General features: G+C 34.4%; 1 protein-coding gene across 5 annotated transcripts in view; it reads right to left on the bottom strand.

Moving 5' to 3' along the window:
- LOC122714679 overlaps positions 1-21,303 on the bottom strand; it is a 31,861-nt gene that overhangs the window by 7,677 nt on the left and 2,881 nt on the right. For 2 of the 5 annotated variants that reach the window (XM_043936244.1, XM_043936245.1), the window contains 2 exons: positions 20,383-20,849; positions 88-308 (listed from right to left, as the gene is read on the bottom strand). In XM_043936244.1, coding sequence (XP_043792179.1) covers positions 88-308; positions 20,383-20,464 — 303 coding nt within the window. In that variant the 5' untranslated portion in view covers positions 20,465-20,849. The other 3 variants (XM_043936242.1, XM_043936247.1, XM_043936243.1) reach the window with 3 other exon arrangements.

Here is a 21,303-nt window from a genome sequence, read left to right as displayed (position 1 = left end):
AATCGTTTCGTTGCAAAATTAAAGAGAAAAATGAAATTTACATAAAACAAAACAAAAAAAAAAAGATCTCAAACCCTCTCTCCTTACCTGTCTCGAAGCAGTCGGGGTCGAGGGTTCCGAGGGTTCTTTCTGCTGGGAAGCCTGTTTCCTCCTCGCCTGTCCTCCGGCTCCCGATCCCTGTCCCGATCCCTGTCCTCCTCCACCCCCTCCACCGCCACCCCACTTTATCACGTGGGGCCCAGAATTTTTCCTGGGTGGAGGGCCTAGCCTCTCGGTCGGTTCCTCCGGTGGCGAGCCGAGGGCACCGCCTGTCGGTGGGGTGAGAAACAGGTGAGTCCGGTACCCGAACCCCTGGTGCTCGTGATCGGCCATCGAGGGGAAGTAGCCGAACTCTCTGCTGCGTCGTATCGGTGCGCGCGCCCCGACCGCCGACTGGCCGGCGCCGCGCACCACGCCGAACCGAGTCCCCGTGTACCCCAAAGTGGCCGGCCCGTAAACGGTGCCGAGGACCGAGCGGCCCTCCAGTCCGCCGCCTCCTCCTCCTCCTCCTCCACCACCACCGAATCCCTTCTCGCTGAAGTTCTTGCGGAACATAAGATTCATGATTGACTGAGCGTGAGAAAGAGAGAAAGAGAGAGAGAGAGAGAGAGAGAAAGAGAGAGGGCAGTGTGTGACGGACAAGAGAATCGTACAAGGAGGACGCGGTTGTTGCTTCGATTATCTTTTCGATCGATTTTCCATTTTCTTTTCGTGTCGATTTTCGTGTTTATTAATTAACGTTTTCATTTCCTCTTTAGATCCGATTCGAGTCGATTTTTTTGTTTTTTTTTTTTTTTTTTTTTTTTTTTTTTTTTTTGTTTTTAGGTATAAGGCGAGTGTGATGATTCGTTTCAATGATGTTTTCAAGCCCGAGGGTGGTCTTTTCGGTCGAGTTTCTTTTACAACGAGTGGAAGAAGCAGCGCCGATGGTGGTGGTGGTGACGGTGCTCGACGATCACGAAAGCGTCTACCTAGGCAGCTTCCCTACGCTCGCAAGCGTCTCTTCTTTTTTGCAATTCCATATCGCGATTCTTTTCTTTTTCGCTCTCCGCGTTTCTTTCGTCGATCCAGTTCCCGCGCGGGGGGCAAATTCGTTCTTTCATCGATAATTTATCGAACGGTAGCTCTCGGAGATTACACTCGTGATTGGAATATCAACCTCGTTATTTTGTCTCCCCCAGGAAAAATATTCATCGGGAAAGGAAGGAATTTTCGAGGAACTTGATGCAACTCCGACTTTCATTTGTTAAGGAATCGAAAGATTAGAAATTCGGTTTTCCCTCTATCGAACAACAGTTTTTAAAATAAGATTCTTGCCGCGACAACGATCGTCCTCCCGTCTGGCCAATCGCGAAATTTTCATTTCCTTGCCACTTTATTATTTCTCCTTCGAAATTATTCAACCACGTAATTGTAAAGTAACCGATTTCCCTTCGATGCGACAATTTCCAAGTTTTTATCGTTGGAAGAAACGCGCGGCTCGTCTGATTGTACACACCACTTTGATCAATCCCAAGCCCTACCGTCGCTTGGCCCGCTCCGGGATAACTAGAATTTCTCGATCTCCGTCTTGGCGAGTTACCATCGTGCTTCCACGTGAATCTTACGTTTCTCTCTATGTCGTCCAAGTATCCGTTTATACGCGAAAAAAGATGCAGAATGAGATCATCGGAGAAACATAACGATTTACGATGTTGGTCGAGCCAGTCTGTGCCGCGAAGACGATCTCGCCAGAAGCTCCAAGGTCTAGAATTATAATTACACCTCGAGAAATGATGGATCGTGTCACGCAAGGATCATAGATACGTCTTCGTTTTAATAACGAAGAACAATCCTATCGTCGAATCGAAACATTCTCTTGAAATTTTCTCCCGAATCTTCCCACCACGTTCGCGTGGAAATAGTACAACAGTTTGGAAATTCTCTCGAATCTTTCCACGTATCGTTAGAGAAACGGAACAATCCTTATGAAATTCTCTCGAGGCATTCGAAGATTTGAGGAAACGAAGAAACGACGAATTCGATTCTTCTTCGTCACGTTCTCTCTTCACTGTTCCTCATCATATATACAGAAAGAAACAACAGCACCACTGAATTGTTCGACGAGATTTGATTCAAATTCTATTAAATTCGAAATTCCAGTCTCGAATGTTATTTATATCCCAATTATTACTCGTTTACGAATGCAACGACTTCAACGATTCGAGGTAACTGTTGCGCGTCGAAACGATGATTTCGGTGTGTCACGCGGATTTTCCGATACCAGAAGGAGGAAGCGAGCATGAGCAGGCCACAGCCGACGCGAAACGTGCCCTCCACACACAGGGGAGGACTGTTCGCCCGACACAGCGACACCGACTTTAATAGTCGAGCCTCTCGATTGATCTGCCGCAGCCGCAAGGACTGTCTTGTCACGACAGCGTTTACGGCGCAGAGCCTTTCGAGGGCTCGATACCTGAGACTCGACCTGGAACATCGACTGCAGTCAACCTGCCTCCAACGTCCGAGAAATGTCGGTTAAGGTGGTATGGGTTTGGATAATATTAGTGGATCGAATTTGGAGTCGATCGAAAGTTTTCCAAGCGATGAGTTTATTTTTTCTGGTATGGCTCTCGTAAAATAATTTTTTTAATTTCATTGATGAAGATACTTGGGTAATTATCAAAGCATCAATGGTACACACGAGGAAATTTCAATGATCCAATGTGAATCTTTGAAAATTTTCATTCAAAAATATTCTTCAATGATCTCGACGCTATTGGAAATAAATTAGAAGTTGAACGATGCTGAGAATTTTCGATATAGGCATAGAATAAAAATAAAATTTATCGATTTTTCAATTGAACGTTATATATGGATCATGCATTGATCTTGGAAAAATAAGAACGAAATAACTATTTCCACGTATATTATTTTCAAAAAGAAAAAAAAAATAGAAAATTTCCCTAAAGAGCCTTAGATCTTCGTCCGTGTCGTCGCGATTTTCCAAGAGAAGAAAAGTTACCATCTCCCTAGCGATCTTCCCTCACGCGAACAAGACACTAGCGTCTCCTTCTTCGAGAAACGTGAATTCCTTGCGCTCCATCGGATGAAACGTCTTTGACATACTAGATTACGTAGCTACGTTTCGATTTCCTCGAAAGAAGAAACTTTTGAATGCAATGTCTACGCTTGATCTCCGAATTTAACGATCGAGCAAGACAGGACCAAGTTCCATTCAAATGGAACATAATATATCTTCCTGAAACTTTAATATAATTCTCTGTGTTGGTCTCTGAACAATGTTTCGCAATGTTAAGATACTTGGGTGGAGAAGTTGCACGACGATAATCGGCTCATGATTCACGAGGCAAAGTGAATCGTATCTTCTACGTACAGAGGAATCGAAAGTTAAAAGAAGGATCGTGACTTGGAGTTATTCGAGTTGTTTAACGCTTCGCTTTCTCAGAAAGAGAGAGAAAGAGAGAGAGAAAAAAACGCGAAGTTTTTGATTAGGGGATAAAGAGCTACCTTTGGTTACTTTCGTTCGTCTGTCGAGGAAAAGCACCGAACTTTGCGCGCAAATCGGAGACTCTCAACATGGAAAGCGAACAGCAAGCGGTTATCAATTATCGGTTATCAACTGCGGAAGAATAACATTAAAGGATCGAGATAGTTAGTTAAAAACTGGTTGGTTCTACGTCTATTCAAAAATACATAGCGAAGCGTGAGAAATTACAAGGGTAAGGGGGTGAATTTCAAAGTGAAACTCTCGAGAGTGAATTTTTCTCGATTGGATACTCCATTGAGCACGAGCAACTTTCGTTCTCAACACGATATCCATTAAAAAAAAAAAGAAAAAAAATACAGCTCCCAAGAATTTTACTTTCAAATATTCACACTCTATATAGGACACCGACATTTTGTTACCACCAAAAACAAATAACTCAATCGAACGACAGTTAAAACGATCAACGTGTACTCCTGGACGAGTATTTCAACAGTGGAAATTACAAAGAGGAAGGGTTGATTGGCTAAAGGTACTCTGCCACAATCTACAGGAAAACGATGAACAGAGAGAAAGAGAGAAAAAGAGAGCAATACGTTCATACGAGACGAGGTATGCACCATCAACTATGTCCACGTTTCAAAGTCTATATATATATATATATATATATATAATCCCACAATTCACAAATATTGACAACAAGAAACACACACGATGCATGTGTAGAATATATTAGACACAGCACAGAAAGAGAGAGCGGATGGATCGATGGTCTCGCGAGGTAATCACCGACGGTTGGTGAACGTGTCCTGGCAAAGGTAGTACCTGGTGGTGATTAGCCCGTTGCGTGGTTGAAAAGGGACGCGGTTAAACCGAGTTGCTTCGAACCAAACACCGAGTGATGATCGCACGAAGAAGCGAATTCGCTTTCAGACATACACACGTGTGTTCCTCGTAATGCGCTAGATCGATACGCTATTGAAATATTCACGGGACGACGTATGTAGGGGGTGGTGCAACGTCAAGGCCTTTGTCGGCGAGCGCACTCCGTTATTTATTTCCTGGTCACGCGCTGATTCCTCCTCCTCCTCCTGCTCTGCGCTACGCACGTGGTCGCGGGATAGATCGATCTGAATCAGAAGCGAAGACCACGTGTCCTCGAGGATCGGTTCGACGAGGGTAGGTTCGCCACGCGACCGACAGCCCAGCACTGACCGAGTGCACGAGGCGTCGCGACGCTGACCAGAAACCCGATGACGTCTGCCCGCACCACCGACCGCTCTTCTAACACTGGCTGTGGTTCTTCTTTCGCGCCACTTTCGCGCCGATGGGCACGAGGGCACGTGTGTGTAAGGTGAATTTTAGATTGGCCTTTAATAGTTGCGGCGAAGTGCGAACGATCGGTTTTACGATCGTGAAATTTATTGCAATCGTGTGCCAACGGTGATTAATCATATGAATGGAAAACAAAAGAGGCTGATGTAAGTTTTGCCATGAAATTCTTCTCGAGATCGTTAAACGTTTATCTCGGGTATTGTTGTTGAAATGAAAAGTTTTTCGGATGGATGGAAATTATCGTAAGATTCTGGTGAGGTAAACATGGGAAACAACGATGCTCGTGATATCGATCAAATATATATTTTCCTGATTATTATTAATTGGCATCGAATCACAAGTGTGAGAAAATATAGCATTGATCGTGTTTATTGACATATGTTATTTAATAGATTATTTTGACTGGTCTGCGAATAGTGGTGCGAATTTTATAATGCACCACAGGAAAATGCAAGAAGAAGACGTAAAGATATTTTTACGAGTTGTAAAATATTTGCGGATTTACGATCGTATCGGTGTTCGAACTGCTTTCGAACAACTGGTTGGCACTGGTTCTCTTCGAAATGTCGCTGCGCATATATGTATGCAGAATAGAGAATAATTGAGCTTCTTCGCAGGTTTCTTCTTGTTAAAAATGTATAATTCTATTGCGGATGAATCTTAAGTAAAAATTGATAAGAATATTCAACATTAAAAAATATTACATAACTTTTTCATAATTTTATTTTGCGTTGCCATGCGCAAAAAGGTGCATCGAAAGTTTGGCTAGTCGAAAACAATATTTTTTTGGATCGATGCCATTGCAAGAAATTAACTAACTCGTCTCGTGAATATTATTAGAGCGTATTTATCGTCGCCGAGGAAAAAGTTGAAGGATTTTTATCGAAGGTTTCCCTTGAAACCGCTACTAAGAATTAAAACAATCACGCGAAGTGATACTAATTTCTTTTCAACGAGAAAACGAACGTAATAATTGTAATTCCTCCTGATGTATCGCAATTATTTATAAAATTTCACGTGATTAGAATCGTTTATTGAAAAAGGAAAAATTTGAAATAAACGATAATAGGTTGAGAAACACGGGAACTATATAAACTTTGAAATTTGTTTCAAATAGGCGACAAATATAGTTTGATTGAAGTGGAACGAGAATCATGGCGTAAAAAATAATTGTTATTGCGTGTTCGATTCTACAAAGAGGAAAAATTTTAATATATCGAAGTGAATTTTTGATCGTAATATATTTATCTGACACACAATTTGAAACATTTAATCAAAATACACTTCAAAATCCTAGAGATTAGTAACGTTGTTACGGATATTATTTATGTTATAATTAATTTATTTATATTATTACGTTATCCAATTAATCCCGCGTTTAATTCTATCAAAATTATACCATCGTGTTTGTAGAACAGAAGTGGATCAACAAGTGTTTCACATAAATCCAATTATTCGAAAGGCGAAACACAGACGTAACAAGAAGAAATATTGACAACTGTTTAAAATTCTATCAGTTTGCGAAACATTAAGCAACGAACCCTCGTATTTCCAATGACAATTCTACGATAAATTCATCTTCGTTAACGTGGAAATTTCACGGATCTACTGGTTTACAAATAATCGAAATTCATTCCCTTTGTCGAGATTTACGACGATGGAACGTCGCCATAATTCAGAACACCGTGTGTAATACAGCTGGGAATAAAAGAGCGGAATTTCGTCGTCGATCGCGCCAAAAATCGCGTTCATCGCACTTTTGGCATCGTTTCTGTTGTCCATCTTCGAATCTTGATTCACGGATCGGAAAGCACAAGAGCCAACAATGATATAGATCGTTTCTTTACGATTCTTCTCTTCGAGGAAAAAAATTCTTAAATTATTTTTACAAGAGATATATGTATATATATATATATTTGTCGATACTTTCTCAGAGCAATCAGATAGACAAAATGACAGAACGTAAATCTAATTATATCTCGTAAACAAGATCAAACAAAACGTATTGATGAACGATAATGATGTAACTCGTAAATTATTGGTTTAAAGAAAAACATCATTTATAGACGTAAAATTATTTAAATATTTGCTATTAGTTACGATACACCTTGTATTTTAATGTTTTTCGCCAAAAGTGCAGACAATATGGCTTGAAAAGAATCTTTTCTCTTCCTATATAAATGAATACACTTTCCATATGAATGTGGGATAAAAAAGAAGGGAATATTCAACACAGAAATGAGAAATTTCATAATCGTTACTGTCTGATTAGTTCCATTCACAGACGCCAGAGTATCATCTTTCTCGTCGGAGAAATGCCGACTCACACTACTAGTCCGACTACTGGCTTATTCCACTGCGAGCTTCTAACGAGCAACGCCCTTATTTGTAATTAACGTTACAGTGATGGACGCGCTTTTGCTTTTGTTTCTTGCAGTTTTCCATTTCGTATTTTACTCTCGTACGATCGTTCATTTCGCTTTCTGACGAAATAATTTACGCAAATGATTAATTACTTCATCAAATTGTATCAAAAAAAAAAAAAAAAAAATGATATGGCAAAGGGATAAAAATAACTTTCTTCGAAAAGAAAACGAGTGATTGATTAAATTTAAATTCTTTTCAACGGAATAATCAATCGAATCACCAACAATTCTCCAAACGAGAATATTCTAATTTAAAAAATACAAAAATACATACCGAATAAAAAGCGAGAGAAGTCAAATTTCCTCAAGCAAACAAATGAGTAACCGGATATTGTCTTACATCGTCGATACAACGACGAAACTTATTCTTAGAATTCGTCACGAGACTAAATCGTACATACTAACATGTTGGCTGTACGACAGAAACTATGAATACTTCAAGGTGGCCAGCGAGGGAGGCCAGTTCGTGGCATCAGTTTGTGAAAATCGGTTGTGGAATCGGTTGTCGATCTTGCAATGTCACGGCGATCGATCCTCGACCTTGATCCTTAATAAGGCTTATCGAAACGAATCCATTAATCTTTTTAATGGCGGCTGTTCCATATTTTTCGGTGGAAACCTTCTCCACAAACTCGGCCCATTTCGTCTCGAGGAATTGAATTTGAGGAGTGTCTTTTTGTCCAGGCCAAAACTTCTGCCGAGGACGTATATCTCAGATATAAAGTTTCTTTCCTCACGACCAATCCTTGTGCACTTTTGCCATCGTTAGCGGGAAGTCGATTCGAGGCCAATAATATTTCTATCGCTTTGAACTACCGCTAAAGTTACGTTTGCATTAGGCAACTGTGATATGATGGTTATAAATCAATCCATGTCAAAGTTCATCAAAGTGATACATATATGTAAACTTTTGGTACAAAGTTATTTTTAATCTTTAATAAACAGAATTTTCTTGTTGAAATTGATTGAAACTTATCGTTAAAAATAAATAAAATAAAATCGATCAATTTCAAATGATCGTCAGACTAAAAATTGTTTAATGTAAAATAATTGCACTTTAAAGTTTTTTTATTTCACAAAATTACACATGGACAAAATTTTACGATATATTCACATATCAAAATAATAAGAAAAAAATAAGTACATTTTGTATTAATTTTTTTATTTTTTATCTCATAACATTTAAAATATTAATCTCATAAAAGTGAAAAAATTTAACAAGTTTCAAAACAAGTAATCATTTTGGTCATTTAAATATATATATATATATATGGGGAAATAATTCAAAACTATCTATTTCAATCTATATCAATTCTAAAACTATCTATTTCTATATAAAAATTATAAAATTTAAATTAAACTTTCCCTTACAATCTTTCTATATATTTTAATAGAAATACGCTCATTTAATAAAGTTCTCTGAAAATCGATTTCATCGAAAATTCACGAATGCGTTTCTCGACAAGAAGTTATCCTTGCGGAAACACGGTCTTAAGTAGTTTTAAAACCTATACAACTTCCTTTAATCTCGCGGTGCTCGACATTCTGCTAAGGAATCCACGCGAAAATAGAACAAGAGCATTAAACTTGAACCGTGGAGTTCAAGTACGCGATTTATCGTTTGCTGATTTCGTCACGTGAGACCATTTTAGCAAGGTCGATGAACCTCCACTGCGATATCGTGTTTTTTTTCTTTCTTTTCTTCCTTTTTTTTTTTTTTTTATTCAAATATTTAATTATTGCTCACATCTCGCGATACGTGCGCATTGGCATATAATTTCAATTTTTATCTCCAATTACTCTTTCCTAATCTTTCAAGCAATCTTACCTTATTATCACGTTACACAATTTAGGATCTTTATGCATACTTTTTTTCATGGTACAAAATTTACATAATTTCTTCCACAACCTTCCAAGTGATTTTATTATGTTTATAAGATTGCATAATTTCTTAAAAATTTCTCTCACCTTAATTTTGAAAACAATATACCCTTTCGTAATATTAGAAAAATTTTTGTAATATTCCTAATACTAAATTTTCTCTTTCTTGAAAAATGTTTTTTTGCTTTGTAATTCAATATGAAATAATCGAGTTATTTTTATCCGATGAATTATTTAACACCAAATGCAAAGCTAACTCTGCAAACAAAGAATTGTTCGTACATGATCATCGATAACGTCCACTGTCACGAAACTGAAGTTCAAGTATTCATTGGCTTTACCCGACACACACGCTGTTTTACACGTTCCACAGTAAAACGGTGATATATTGAATACTTTGTCGGAATAAATTCAAACGTCAAATCTCGTACGAAAATTTTTACGAAAGATATATCCTCGATGGCGCGAAAAATAATTTTTACGAAATCGTTGTAAGAATCTTTAAGAAATATGACAGTCGAAAGAAAAATAAAATACATTAAAATGACGTAGAAGAAGAAAAAGCATCGAAGCAATGTTTCTTCTGTCAAAATATATTTTCATATCGAAATAAATATAACTTTTGATTGAAAATATGATTCAATGTCTGAAAAAGATTTTCGAAAAGATATTCGTGTCATTTTATCAATGAACTTGTTGTTGAAGATCTAAGAAATTCTTAAAAATGAACATCCCAAAGAAAGATTCCAAAGAATTTTGTACAAAAATATTCTCAAAATTTTAATTAATAATTTTTTGGATATTTAAGATATTTCATTATAACGATAGAAAATCGAGTTTTTATTATTTGATTTAAAATTTATATCGGATATTTGTATAAGGAGATATATTTAGAAATCTTTTGAAACCTGTATCGCGACTCTTCAAATGAGAAACTTTAAAGAAGTATAGTTTTATATCGGGAACTTTGCGGAACTTTTGGATCAAAAGTACGAAGGATATTTCTTAGGTTATTAATCATCTTCGATCCATATAGTTCTTATACCGAAAGGAACATTATTCTTTCTCGAGAAGTCGTGAAATGTCGTATACCAGTATCAAAGAAATTTTATTGAAAGGAAATCAAAAGGCTTTTTAAAAACGTCGTACAGTTTCGAGGATTCTCTCAGGGGAGAGAATCACGTGTTGTACAACTTTTTATCAGGACCGAGACAATGTATTAGATTTTATCAGAAAATGTAAATTGCGATTTTTCAATAATCTATTATTTATAATTTTATAGAAAATTTACGAATCGTTTTAAAGCATAATATAAATGTTTCAACATAATTTAATTATAATCTTCTTAAACTTGATATCATCAAATCGTTTGTTTCCACAAACAAGCGTTATTTCTTTCGAAATAAATAGTACGTAAAATTCGTTTCGCTTTCACAATATCTGCACCATTCCTATTCCCACAACTGGCACAAACGCGATAAAAACAAATCGATATCGCCATGGCTTGCGAAACAAGCATCGATCCATTCCGCGTGTCCACGGATTCAACCCCTTCTCTCCCCTGCGGGCCAAAAAGGAGGGAAAATTGCAACGCAAATACCTCCACCTGTGTACTCCGCATCCGCATTCCAGCGGCTTGACCTTCGTTGTCGCGAACTTATATTTCTTCCTACGATTGCACATTATTTTCAAGCCGCGTGAAGCTTAAAGCTCTCGTACTGAAATTCATTCCTTCGTTGAAAGCGTGAAATAACCGATTGTTTGTCGAAGGAAATAGCCACTTGGTTGAAACGTACCTATCTGTTTGTCCGCGTTATTTAATTCTTCTCGTTTTTCATTCAACGTACGTATAAGTTTCGTATGATTTTTATTAAAACGGAGGAAATTTATAGCAGCAGTGGCGAATATATCGATATTCGATTTTCTTCTGAGATGTACGGATAAAAATTCAAATTGTAGAGACAGGTATAATTTGTCATAAGAAGAACATAATCGAAAGTAACATTTGTAACACATTTATTTCTTTTTTAAAGCTAAAACATTTGTTTCTAACAATAATTTTATATTTTTCTTTGATGTTTGTCAGATAACAAGTGGTAACTTTTATTACTGGCAACACAAATATAAAAAAACGAGTCGAAGAGACGAGTAACTTTTTCAAAAAGAAAAAAAAAACACGAAACGTCAATAAAGAATTTCTCGTTGTGAGAACTCGGCTTAATGTCTCCGCTATTAGATTTTTAACAGTACACAATTTTGAAATTGATTGCTGTGCAATCAACATTCAACTTTCTTCGTACAATTTTAACGTTTGAACGGAAAATTTGATGGAAAAAAGTTGGAGTGTGAAGGGGTTAATATTTAATTCTTTGAAGATCATCGTATCTTCGTCAAAGCGATATTAATTTCTAATAATCAGCCAACAAACATTCGTGTGTCCTACTTTTATGATCGAGTCTACCACAATGAAAATGCCAAGCAACGCAGATGTGTCACCCTTTCCAAAATTAATGCAAAATTAACAATATGAAATAAGTTGGAAATTAATCAGGGATTATCCATATTGCTTAAGCGAGAAAAAACAAAGTTTCGAGTTTCTTCGTCAGGATAATTACCCCTAGACTAAGCACAACGCATCCCTCTGCTAGATAAACTTCTATCGTAACAAAAACGTGCTCAATTTGCATCGTTGACAACGATTCTTCTCTTTCACACTGAGCCAACACACTGGTTCAACTCGACCATTGTCCGAGAAAATGAAAATCATGGTCATTGTTCGAAGATTAATGCGACGACCACGACCTTTATTCGATTTATCCTGGAAACAATATCCATAGAAACAACTTTTCCTCCTTCTTCCATCCAGATTCCAGATGATACGAGTTTCGAGCTACGAGAGAATATATAAAATCAGAGATTTACCTTGGGCGAAACTTGTATAACTGTTCTAAATCGTTATCCACGAGATATTTCGCGAAACTCCGTATAATATCGCAATTTTGGAAAATTCCTAGCTCCGAGCGCATAAATTCGGATGGCGGCAAGGACATAGCGGCAAGAATGCAAGAACGGAGAGAGGTGGGACTTGATGAAGGAAGAGCAAAAGCATCCAGAGTTGTTTCGATACGGTCGTTTGTTTCGTTCAACAAGTAGTCATAAAGCAAGAAGAGTGGTTGACGGTGCTTCGAATTACGAGCTTGGCATTTGTCGTTTTATTGAAAATATTACTGGGACTGGATGACTTCCGGTTTCGTCGATTACGTAAACCGTATTATTCTCTGTTAAAGCAAAAATTTATGTATTCGCGAAACAGAAAATCAAACAGATAAGATTTTCTCAGAGTTCTAAATTACGAGTTTTTAGAATCTTTTATTATTATTATTATTTTTTTTTATTTCCCAAAGATGTATATTATTGTCTTAACTTAAAATTCTTAAATTATAATATATTAATTATTATTTTTAAATTAATGATCTAATAAAATTCGTATTTAACAACGATTAATTATAAATAATTAATTAATAACTAATTAAAATTAGAAAGTGATATTAGGAATAATAATCAGATATGCGATAGTTACGTTTCTAATTAATTACGTCGAAACTTCATTTCCTCGTTTTCTAATTCTTTGATTCGTGAAACCTTCGAAGTATCAACAACTCCGCATTCACAGCCAGAGAGAGCTTCAGCGTTTCAAGCATCGAAAAGAATTATGGTTCTCAATCGGGTTTCTAGCATACTCGGTCAAGAGTATCATATTTTTGGCAACGAAACGCAAAGATTCTGTGCATTGTACATGAACGACAGGAGATACGTGGCTAAAAGCATTAACCTCGATATCAATCAACTTTACGTATCAGACTCGACAATTCACTTCGAGATGCTTGTAATTTTGATCTAAATTTGTGAGAAGATACCTTTACGTAATTATTCATCGAGAAGGAATTAGAAGAATACAGAAATATTTGATAAATCCATTTTTATTGATTTTGAAATGCTTTGGAAATGAATTTGGAATGGAATACTTCTTAAAATTCATTGTAATCGAATACGGAATATTTATACAATGTAATAAATAAAAGGCTCAACAATTATTTCAAACGTTACACATGTTTTGTAAATGATTATTTATTTTATATCGCAAGAGAAACGACAAAACTTGGAATTATGGAAAATTTTTACAAGTTTCAACATATAACGACTTGAATTATAGCTGTACATAGAAACTCGACAACTCGATAAATGCAATTTAAAATCTGTAAAAATTTAAAATGTGACTTATCGTATATAAAAATTTCATTTATGGACGATTTTTCTTTCAAATCTATTCGTCAGCTTCGATTTGATATTTAAATATTTAAACATTTATTGATTAGATAGCTCGAATTAATTATAATATCGCGTAATACCGGTCTCGCGGCCTGCACCGTGACGATTTTTTTTCTTTTTTCCTGATCATTTATTTTATCGAGGAAAATCAAGAAATATACTGATATCCATATCATTTTCCTTTTTACTATGCAGAAAAGAGAAAACTATACAGAATACGTTACGTGCTTGAAAAGATAAATGGCACTGAAAAAATAATGAGTAATATTTTTCAATTTTTTAACAATTGAAAAAAAAACAGATAAATTTTTTAGAGAAATTTGAAAATTAAAAATCTATCAGAAATATTTCTGTGAAGAGAATTACTTGTACTTATTAATATCTATTTCAATTTTTTTAAAGTAATCCGTCTAAATATATCTCAATCAAAAAAAAAAAAAAAAAAAAAAAGAAAGAAACAATATCTCAAAATCTATCTTTATCGAGTAATTACAACTTATATCTCGTAGAAATATCGAGATAACTTTTAGATTTAATCAAGATCATGTAACGTCACACGCAATGTTCGAAATATATCGAACCAATCCTCTGATTCTCTAAATAAAAGCTTCTATCGAGGCTTGTCACGAAAATACCAACGAGTCGAAAACCCACATACATCCATGAACGAGTTAGCCTACTCGACTGCATCGAAATCGATTGATGCGCCTCGTGCAAAATTTCTTTTTCATCCCGCTACGCGTGTGAATCGACGTGTAATCCTCGTTGCGACAACCTTGACTTCCTTAAGCCTCGAACCCCTCGTTTAAATCGCGGGTTAATTCGTTGCTCCTTCAGGGGATGGCCTACTACTGGAATTATTTATCTTCCTTGCCTTCTTTCACGAGAAAAAGTCGAAGGATTACGATTTTATATATATATATATATATTTTTTATTTCAAATGAAAAAATTGGAGAGTGGAAAAGATCGATCCTTCTGAAGAGAAAAGGATAAAGATTTATTCTATGAACGTATATAATTAAAGATAATTAAAAGTGTTAACAAGTAGACAATAATATTAACGTTATTACGTGTAACTTCGTTGACAATGAAGCTCTTTCAGTTTTAAGGTTATTTGGATTGGAAAAATCGAGCTTAGTAAAAGATAAAAGGAACAACGATTTTTATGTTGATGTGAGTTATAAAAAGAATAATTAGAGTAATTAAAAATTAAATGTACATCGTTTAAATGATATTAATTTTTTTGATAACGTTACAAATCAATTCGATCATCAAAAGAAAGATCGATCACTTTAGAGATCGAAGGACGACGTTTCTTCTATCAACATGATAGTGTCAATTAAAACTATTAACAGTTAGATGTTAATACGTTGACATCTATAGGAGTGATTGACTTTTTTTTTTTTAACTTCGACCTTTCCAATTGAAATAATTAACACTAAACTTGATAATAGTTCTAATTGGCATTGTTTCGAGAAAACCGTGTCGATAGTGAAAAATAGTCATCGTTCGATTTATGGAACGATTTGTAATTATTGAAATTTCTTTTCTATTTTTTTCCAAGATTGTAAATCAGAAACTCTCGGAAATTCAAGAAATTCAAGGATAATCCCCTCGTCTATTCAACCATACCTTTCATTTATCATGAGGCGTTTCAAACTTGCGAGATCCAATCCTCTCGGAAATTCGCATACGCGCGTTTACGCAAAGTAATATAGAACCTCGTTGCTTATGAAACGCAAAGAGAGATTTGTTTATCCATCCGCGAAAATAGTGTTTCGTTAATGTTATCTTGTCGCAAACCTTCTTTTCCGACCCCATAAACACGATTTTCTACGAAAATCTCGAGGAATGTTACATCGTTTGTTTGAATGATAAATTTTTCAAATCGAATTATTTTACCGGAAGAATTCGCAGCTTCGAACATTGAAAACGTTTCAACGAAACGTCGAAACGCAACATGATGGAATTGAATTTCTCGGCCTGGTTCCTCGCCACCTATCGATACATGATTTATACGATAATCTGATTTATAACCAGCAAACACGCGATTCAGCAAATTTATTATTTTATTATTTTTTTATTATTTATTTCCCCATAGTTGCATGCACAATATTAAATACAATGATACACGATATAGCCAATTAAAAGCTTGGCTGAACCTAATTTTTAAGATGATCTCATTTTTAATGTGATTCTAATGTTCCAATAAGGCTCTTAATAATTCCAAAAAGATTTTAATGAAGATTTCTATGATAATTCTTGTAAAAATTATCTCGAAATATTCTATTGATCTTGAAAGAATTAAATTCATTTGAATCATTGCAGATTTAAATGATAGTTAAACACGCGAATTGTTAGCTGAATGAATAATTTCATCCAAACGAGCAGAATAAATTATTTATTCTGGAATCTAATATTTGCTCAAATTGTAACATTTGTAAATTTATTTGATTCGTGTGAAAAATTATTTTTCCTTGAAAAATCTAAGAATATCTAATAATAAAATTATTATCTCAAAAATATCATAAATTTTTAGTACACGTTTTACACATGCATTCTAATTTCTTTCTCAAACAATCACGTCGTTATTATAGAATTAATTTTTATAAAATATTGAAAATATCTAGATCATAAGTGTATTTGAATATTTCATTTTTACATTCTACCAATTCTTTTCATAAGTTCGATATTATGTTCTGTCTTTTGTTAATTAGATTTATTCGACGACAAATCGTTAAAAACGACGAAATTCTTTTGCCTAGTTAAATAGTTTAATCTTTAATTTAAAATTTTAAGCGTTCGAGTTGAGCAAAACCAATGCTAAATAGTTCGCTTGGATTGAATGATAGTCTAGTTGGTTAACCGATAATTTCCTTAATTAGATGATTCACGCGTTTCTCTTCTGTTTATCAAACCAACGAAACACGGCTGCCTTTTATATGCACCAAATGGACGCGATTGCAATCTGACTACGATTCTTGTTCGAATAAACTGCCTGACAATTAACGTTTCTCTTGATTGAAAGGTGGTTGAGATCTCGAATCTTTTAGATTTGTACGTGACTTCGAGAGATTTGTAACGCGATCAAATTTTAATCGAGGAAAAAGAAGAAACCATGAAATAAAATGTGAAACGAATAAGTAACATTCTACTATTTTAAATATTTTAATATCATCTAAAAATCGCTATAGATGATTGATGTTAGATGATGAATAGATGATTGTGTAATTAATCAGAGATATTAAAACAATCGGTAAATTAATGTTAAACATTTACAACACTGGTCTAATTACACCATAGACTAAAATATGCAATTTGAAAATATAAGTTTCTTACAGAAAAGTTTATCACGCAGCAGTTTTAATAAAACTGACCCTTAAAAACCCCAATCAAGCGAAGTTTGAAGAAAAATAGTTCCATCACTTCACGATTTCCGAAGAAAGTTAAATTTATTTCCCATTCGTGAAATTTCGAATATTTATTAAAAAAAATCTTCATTCGGATCAATTCGAATATTCTTTAAAAAAAACAAAAGATCAACTTTCCAAACTCTCATAAATATCAAATCATAGCAAACATCTCTGTCACCATAATCCTAAATCTACCAAAGTCAACAATACCTTTTCGATCCCTCGAGCAAGCTTCTCACCTCGTACAACATGGATGCGATTCAAATACGAATCAAATGACAAAGTCGATGGCCATGCTCGATCGTTTTAAGTAACAAAAAAAAAAAAAAAAAAAAAAAAAAGAAAAAAAAAAGGAAAGAAAGAAAAAAATCCGATATTCGCAATCGCTTTCATTCGTCACGGTGTTGATTACGGGCGTGTCACGAGGCGTTGGAAATTGCAATTAATCCTGGTACACGTGGCCTCTCTAACCACTGTGATGCATAATGAAACGGACGGTGAATGAAACATGAAGCGACACGAATTGTTCCAAATCGCAAGCATCGTCAAATATACGTGGTTGTTCCCATTGGAGGGGAAACAACTTAAAATTGCGCGACCTATACCTTTAATCTATGACATTATTCAACATTATACCTGAAAACAGCAATATTTTCTAATATCACCTGTGATTCTCGTTAATCGTTGATCGTGGAACGGAGTTGAATTGGATTAAGTCTTTTTTTCGTGTCCTCTAGTATATAGAATCGATAATTTTAATAGGAATTTAAATAATCTATCTAGCATTTCATTATTTTATAATTTTTCCTTGGATAAGTAAATCTAGATCTGTAAAAAGTTTATATAAGCTTCTTAATTTTAAAGATAAAAAAAAAATACACGTGGAACTTTAAATGTTGTAATATATATTATAAAATGAGAAAATATTAGATAAAATATTTTAATTAAGTAGAGAGTAGTATATTAATCAATTTTCTTCTTGTTTGATGCATCTTACGATTCGTTAAATATTGATTTGATAGATAATAAATAGTATTAAAGCGTGCAATAAACGTTTATATAAACGTATATTTTATGGAGCAAAAGAATTTACCCGATTGAAACGAGAACTCTTTGTGTGGCTGACCATTCATTGATCATGTATATACATATTGAATCTGGCCTAAGTTAAACTTACTGATTCTATATGAATAGTAAATTGAGTTTACAATTACCATGAATGGAGAATAATGAGGAATAATAATTCTATCATTCCGGTGTAACCTATCAACAAATTTGGCGAAGTGTAATTAATCATCTTCTTAATCATCATCTAAAATTCATCCGTTTCAACATTTACGATAGATGATTCAAAAATAACCTACACTAATAGATAGATGAAAATTTATCTAAATTTCGTTATTTAATTATCATCAAAAATCAAAAATGATCCAGTTATAGAAAATTGGATCAGAGAATCGTTATTAATCATTTTTAAAATATTTTTTGATCATAATTTTCGGTAACATTTTTTTTAATAATATTATAATGATTTGAAACACGTGACTGGAGGACCATAAACGAGATGAGACAAAGATCTGGCCACCTTTTACTTTCAAATCTCTCAAGGGTCGTCCAACTTCGACACGAGGACCTCGTTCATCATATGTGGTTAACTTTAACGCCCGTATTTCGACATTGAATATCGTCGCTGTTCTGCAGTTATGTCACTGACACAAAAGTTTCGATCAAATTTGCGATCAGACGACACATCCGTTCTCGCAGGAGTTACGCTGATGGATCACGAGCATCCGGGGTTATTGTTCGTTGCTATAATTAATTTTCAGACTTAATTGGTCGCATGCGAATTGATTTACTGCATGCAATAGTTTTGTCTCTATGGAGATTACTTGTGAATTCAAAGATGTAAAATTGTAAAATTTTTTAAAAAAGATTGCACTGTCGCTCATAAATAGATATATATTCAATCATCGATTTTAGTATTATAGATAAATATTTTTGAGCGGCAGTGTAAGTCTTTGAAAATATATTGGTATTAATGATGTATTATGTATAAATTTTTATACATATTATAAATTATTCTATCGATTTATATAGTTTGATGCAAAAAAATGGATCTATTAGCAACCTGAACTACTTTGAAATTTGTACAATATTTGAAAACCGATAAATTGCATTGGTAATTTTGACATTTGCATAAACATGGATGCAATTCAATTTATTTTAGAAATTAATTTCATGCTAATAGTTACGTAACAAGTGCTCTTAGCTGTACAGTCAAAAAAATGAAAGAAAAAATCTCGCTTGGAAGATGCACAAAGGATCGTATGGATTTGATGCGCTTAATTAGGAAACTTCGCAGTTTTGTTATTCAAATGAGTCATGCGTACAGAAGTACACCTTAAAATGTAATAGAAATATTTAATAAATATTGATGAAAATAATAATCCGCGGCATAATCGTTTAATTTATGCGGGGTCATAAATTACATCAATGACACGATCATCAGGGAATAAAATATCATTCTTGAATGAATAAATTTTATGAATATCTATTTTGAGATTCTGAACAGTATTATAATAGGAAATTTTCCATATTTCATAAATTTCTCGTTTTTTTCCTTATAAAAATTATATTATTTGAAAATAAAATTTAAATTCTTTTCCATTCAGATAGTTTCAATTATTTAGTGATTATAACGATACATGTAATATATAAAAACGCAATCATTTCTTTCTTCTCAATAATTGTTGATCAATAATGAATTTTCTTTTTTTCTTTTTTGTCAATTTTTCTCGATCTTCTATTCTTTTCTCATCCTCTCTTTTTTCATTTCTTGCACGTGAAAGATCCAATGATCATTTTTGCCACAATAAACGCTTCTTTAAAAAACTCGAGAAGAAGCTTATTTAATAGTCAACTTTTGTTAAATTGAATGATATTTAGATACAAAGTAAATATCTCATAATAAAGCCACTAGTCGAAGTGTTCGATTCTACCTGAAACTTTATTCGGCCGTTATAGAAACTCAATTTCCTTTATTACGAATTCTAACTGGCAACTTTCAGGAATCGACAAAGAAATCTTATAAAATACGTAATCTTTTCGTTTGCATTCAATAACAAGTAACTAGAATAGCAATCATAAGAAACCTATGAGAGATATATCGATATCGAAAAAACATTCTCTTTTTCATATCAATATATATTCTCGCTCATTAGAATTTCAACGTGAAAAATGAATTCAAACTACAAAGTTTCCTATTTAATTGATCTTAAAAGAAAAATAAATTTTTGAATACCATAAACATGTCAATAATTATATTGATCTTAAATTTCAAAAAACGATGAATAATAAATTACAATCTATTTAAAATCTTTAAATGTTATTGATGAATAGAAAAACATGAATCTATGTGTAATGTATATAGGAAACGATGCATGCATTTTAAACAGGATAAAAGTCACTCACCAGTGTCGTAAAGCGGACAGGGCATGTACGCATACCGCTGTTCCGGATGTACTACGGACTTATTCCTTTGTCCGCTAGTCATAGTCGCAAATTTGGTCACGTACTGTAGGAACTTGTCATAGAAGAGAAGAAAAGTTGTTCGAATTATCGTTAAGGCGGTATTGTAATCCTTCGTTCACCAGATTTGGCCCGATTTCGGGGAATAGCCAAATGACAGGATGATTATCCCGAGATGATCAGAAGTAACTGCATCCTGTAATAATCGAGCATGTTGCGATGCATTCTATGTTGAGCCTCTTCGCAAATTAACTAATTAAGAATGACTGTGTTGTTTCCGTGCCAATTAGACACTATTGCTGATTGTTGTATATGTACACGTGTACGTATGAACGTCGTCACTTAATTAGCACCAAAATAACTGACTTCTTCCTTTTCTGGTTTTCCTTCTATCACTGCGATTTCACCTTCTACAAGAAACATACAGAGAGATACAAGTAAGGAATGATACTTCACGTTTCCCGGTCATTTATTTTTAGTCGAACAAACATGGCGATTCTATTCACTTCGAAAGCGCGGGAAAAATAGCATGTTGCATTGATCATTGCATCGATATGGAAGTAATGTTTCATGGTGATGGATACACGAAATTTATTTATGTTTGCTTGTAGAACATTGTACAGCATCATAATAATAAAAATGCCTAAATCCTTACACAAATCACATTCGTTCTTCCTTTATTAGAATAAGCACCAATACGTTAACTTTAGTGACTACACGATCTCCGAATATAGAACTTGTTTATAGATTACCTATTAGCGATTCTAAAATTTTCCACATCACGCCCCCTTTTTACTATTTCATGAAATTCTGAACTTCTTTTAATATACTCAAAGGAGGCGCCACCGGTTTAATAGAAATTAA

The sequence above is a fragment of the Apis laboriosa genome, unplaced genomic scaffold (assembly GCF_014066325.1).
Source record: "Apis laboriosa isolate Shangri-la unplaced genomic scaffold, ASM1406632v1 scaffold34_cov151, whole genome shotgun sequence".
NCBI classification, from domain to species: domain Eukaryota; kingdom Metazoa; phylum Arthropoda; class Insecta; order Hymenoptera; family Apidae; genus Apis; species Apis laboriosa.
Note: the sequence above shows the minus strand (reverse complement) of the source record. Positions and strands in the feature narration are given on the sequence as shown.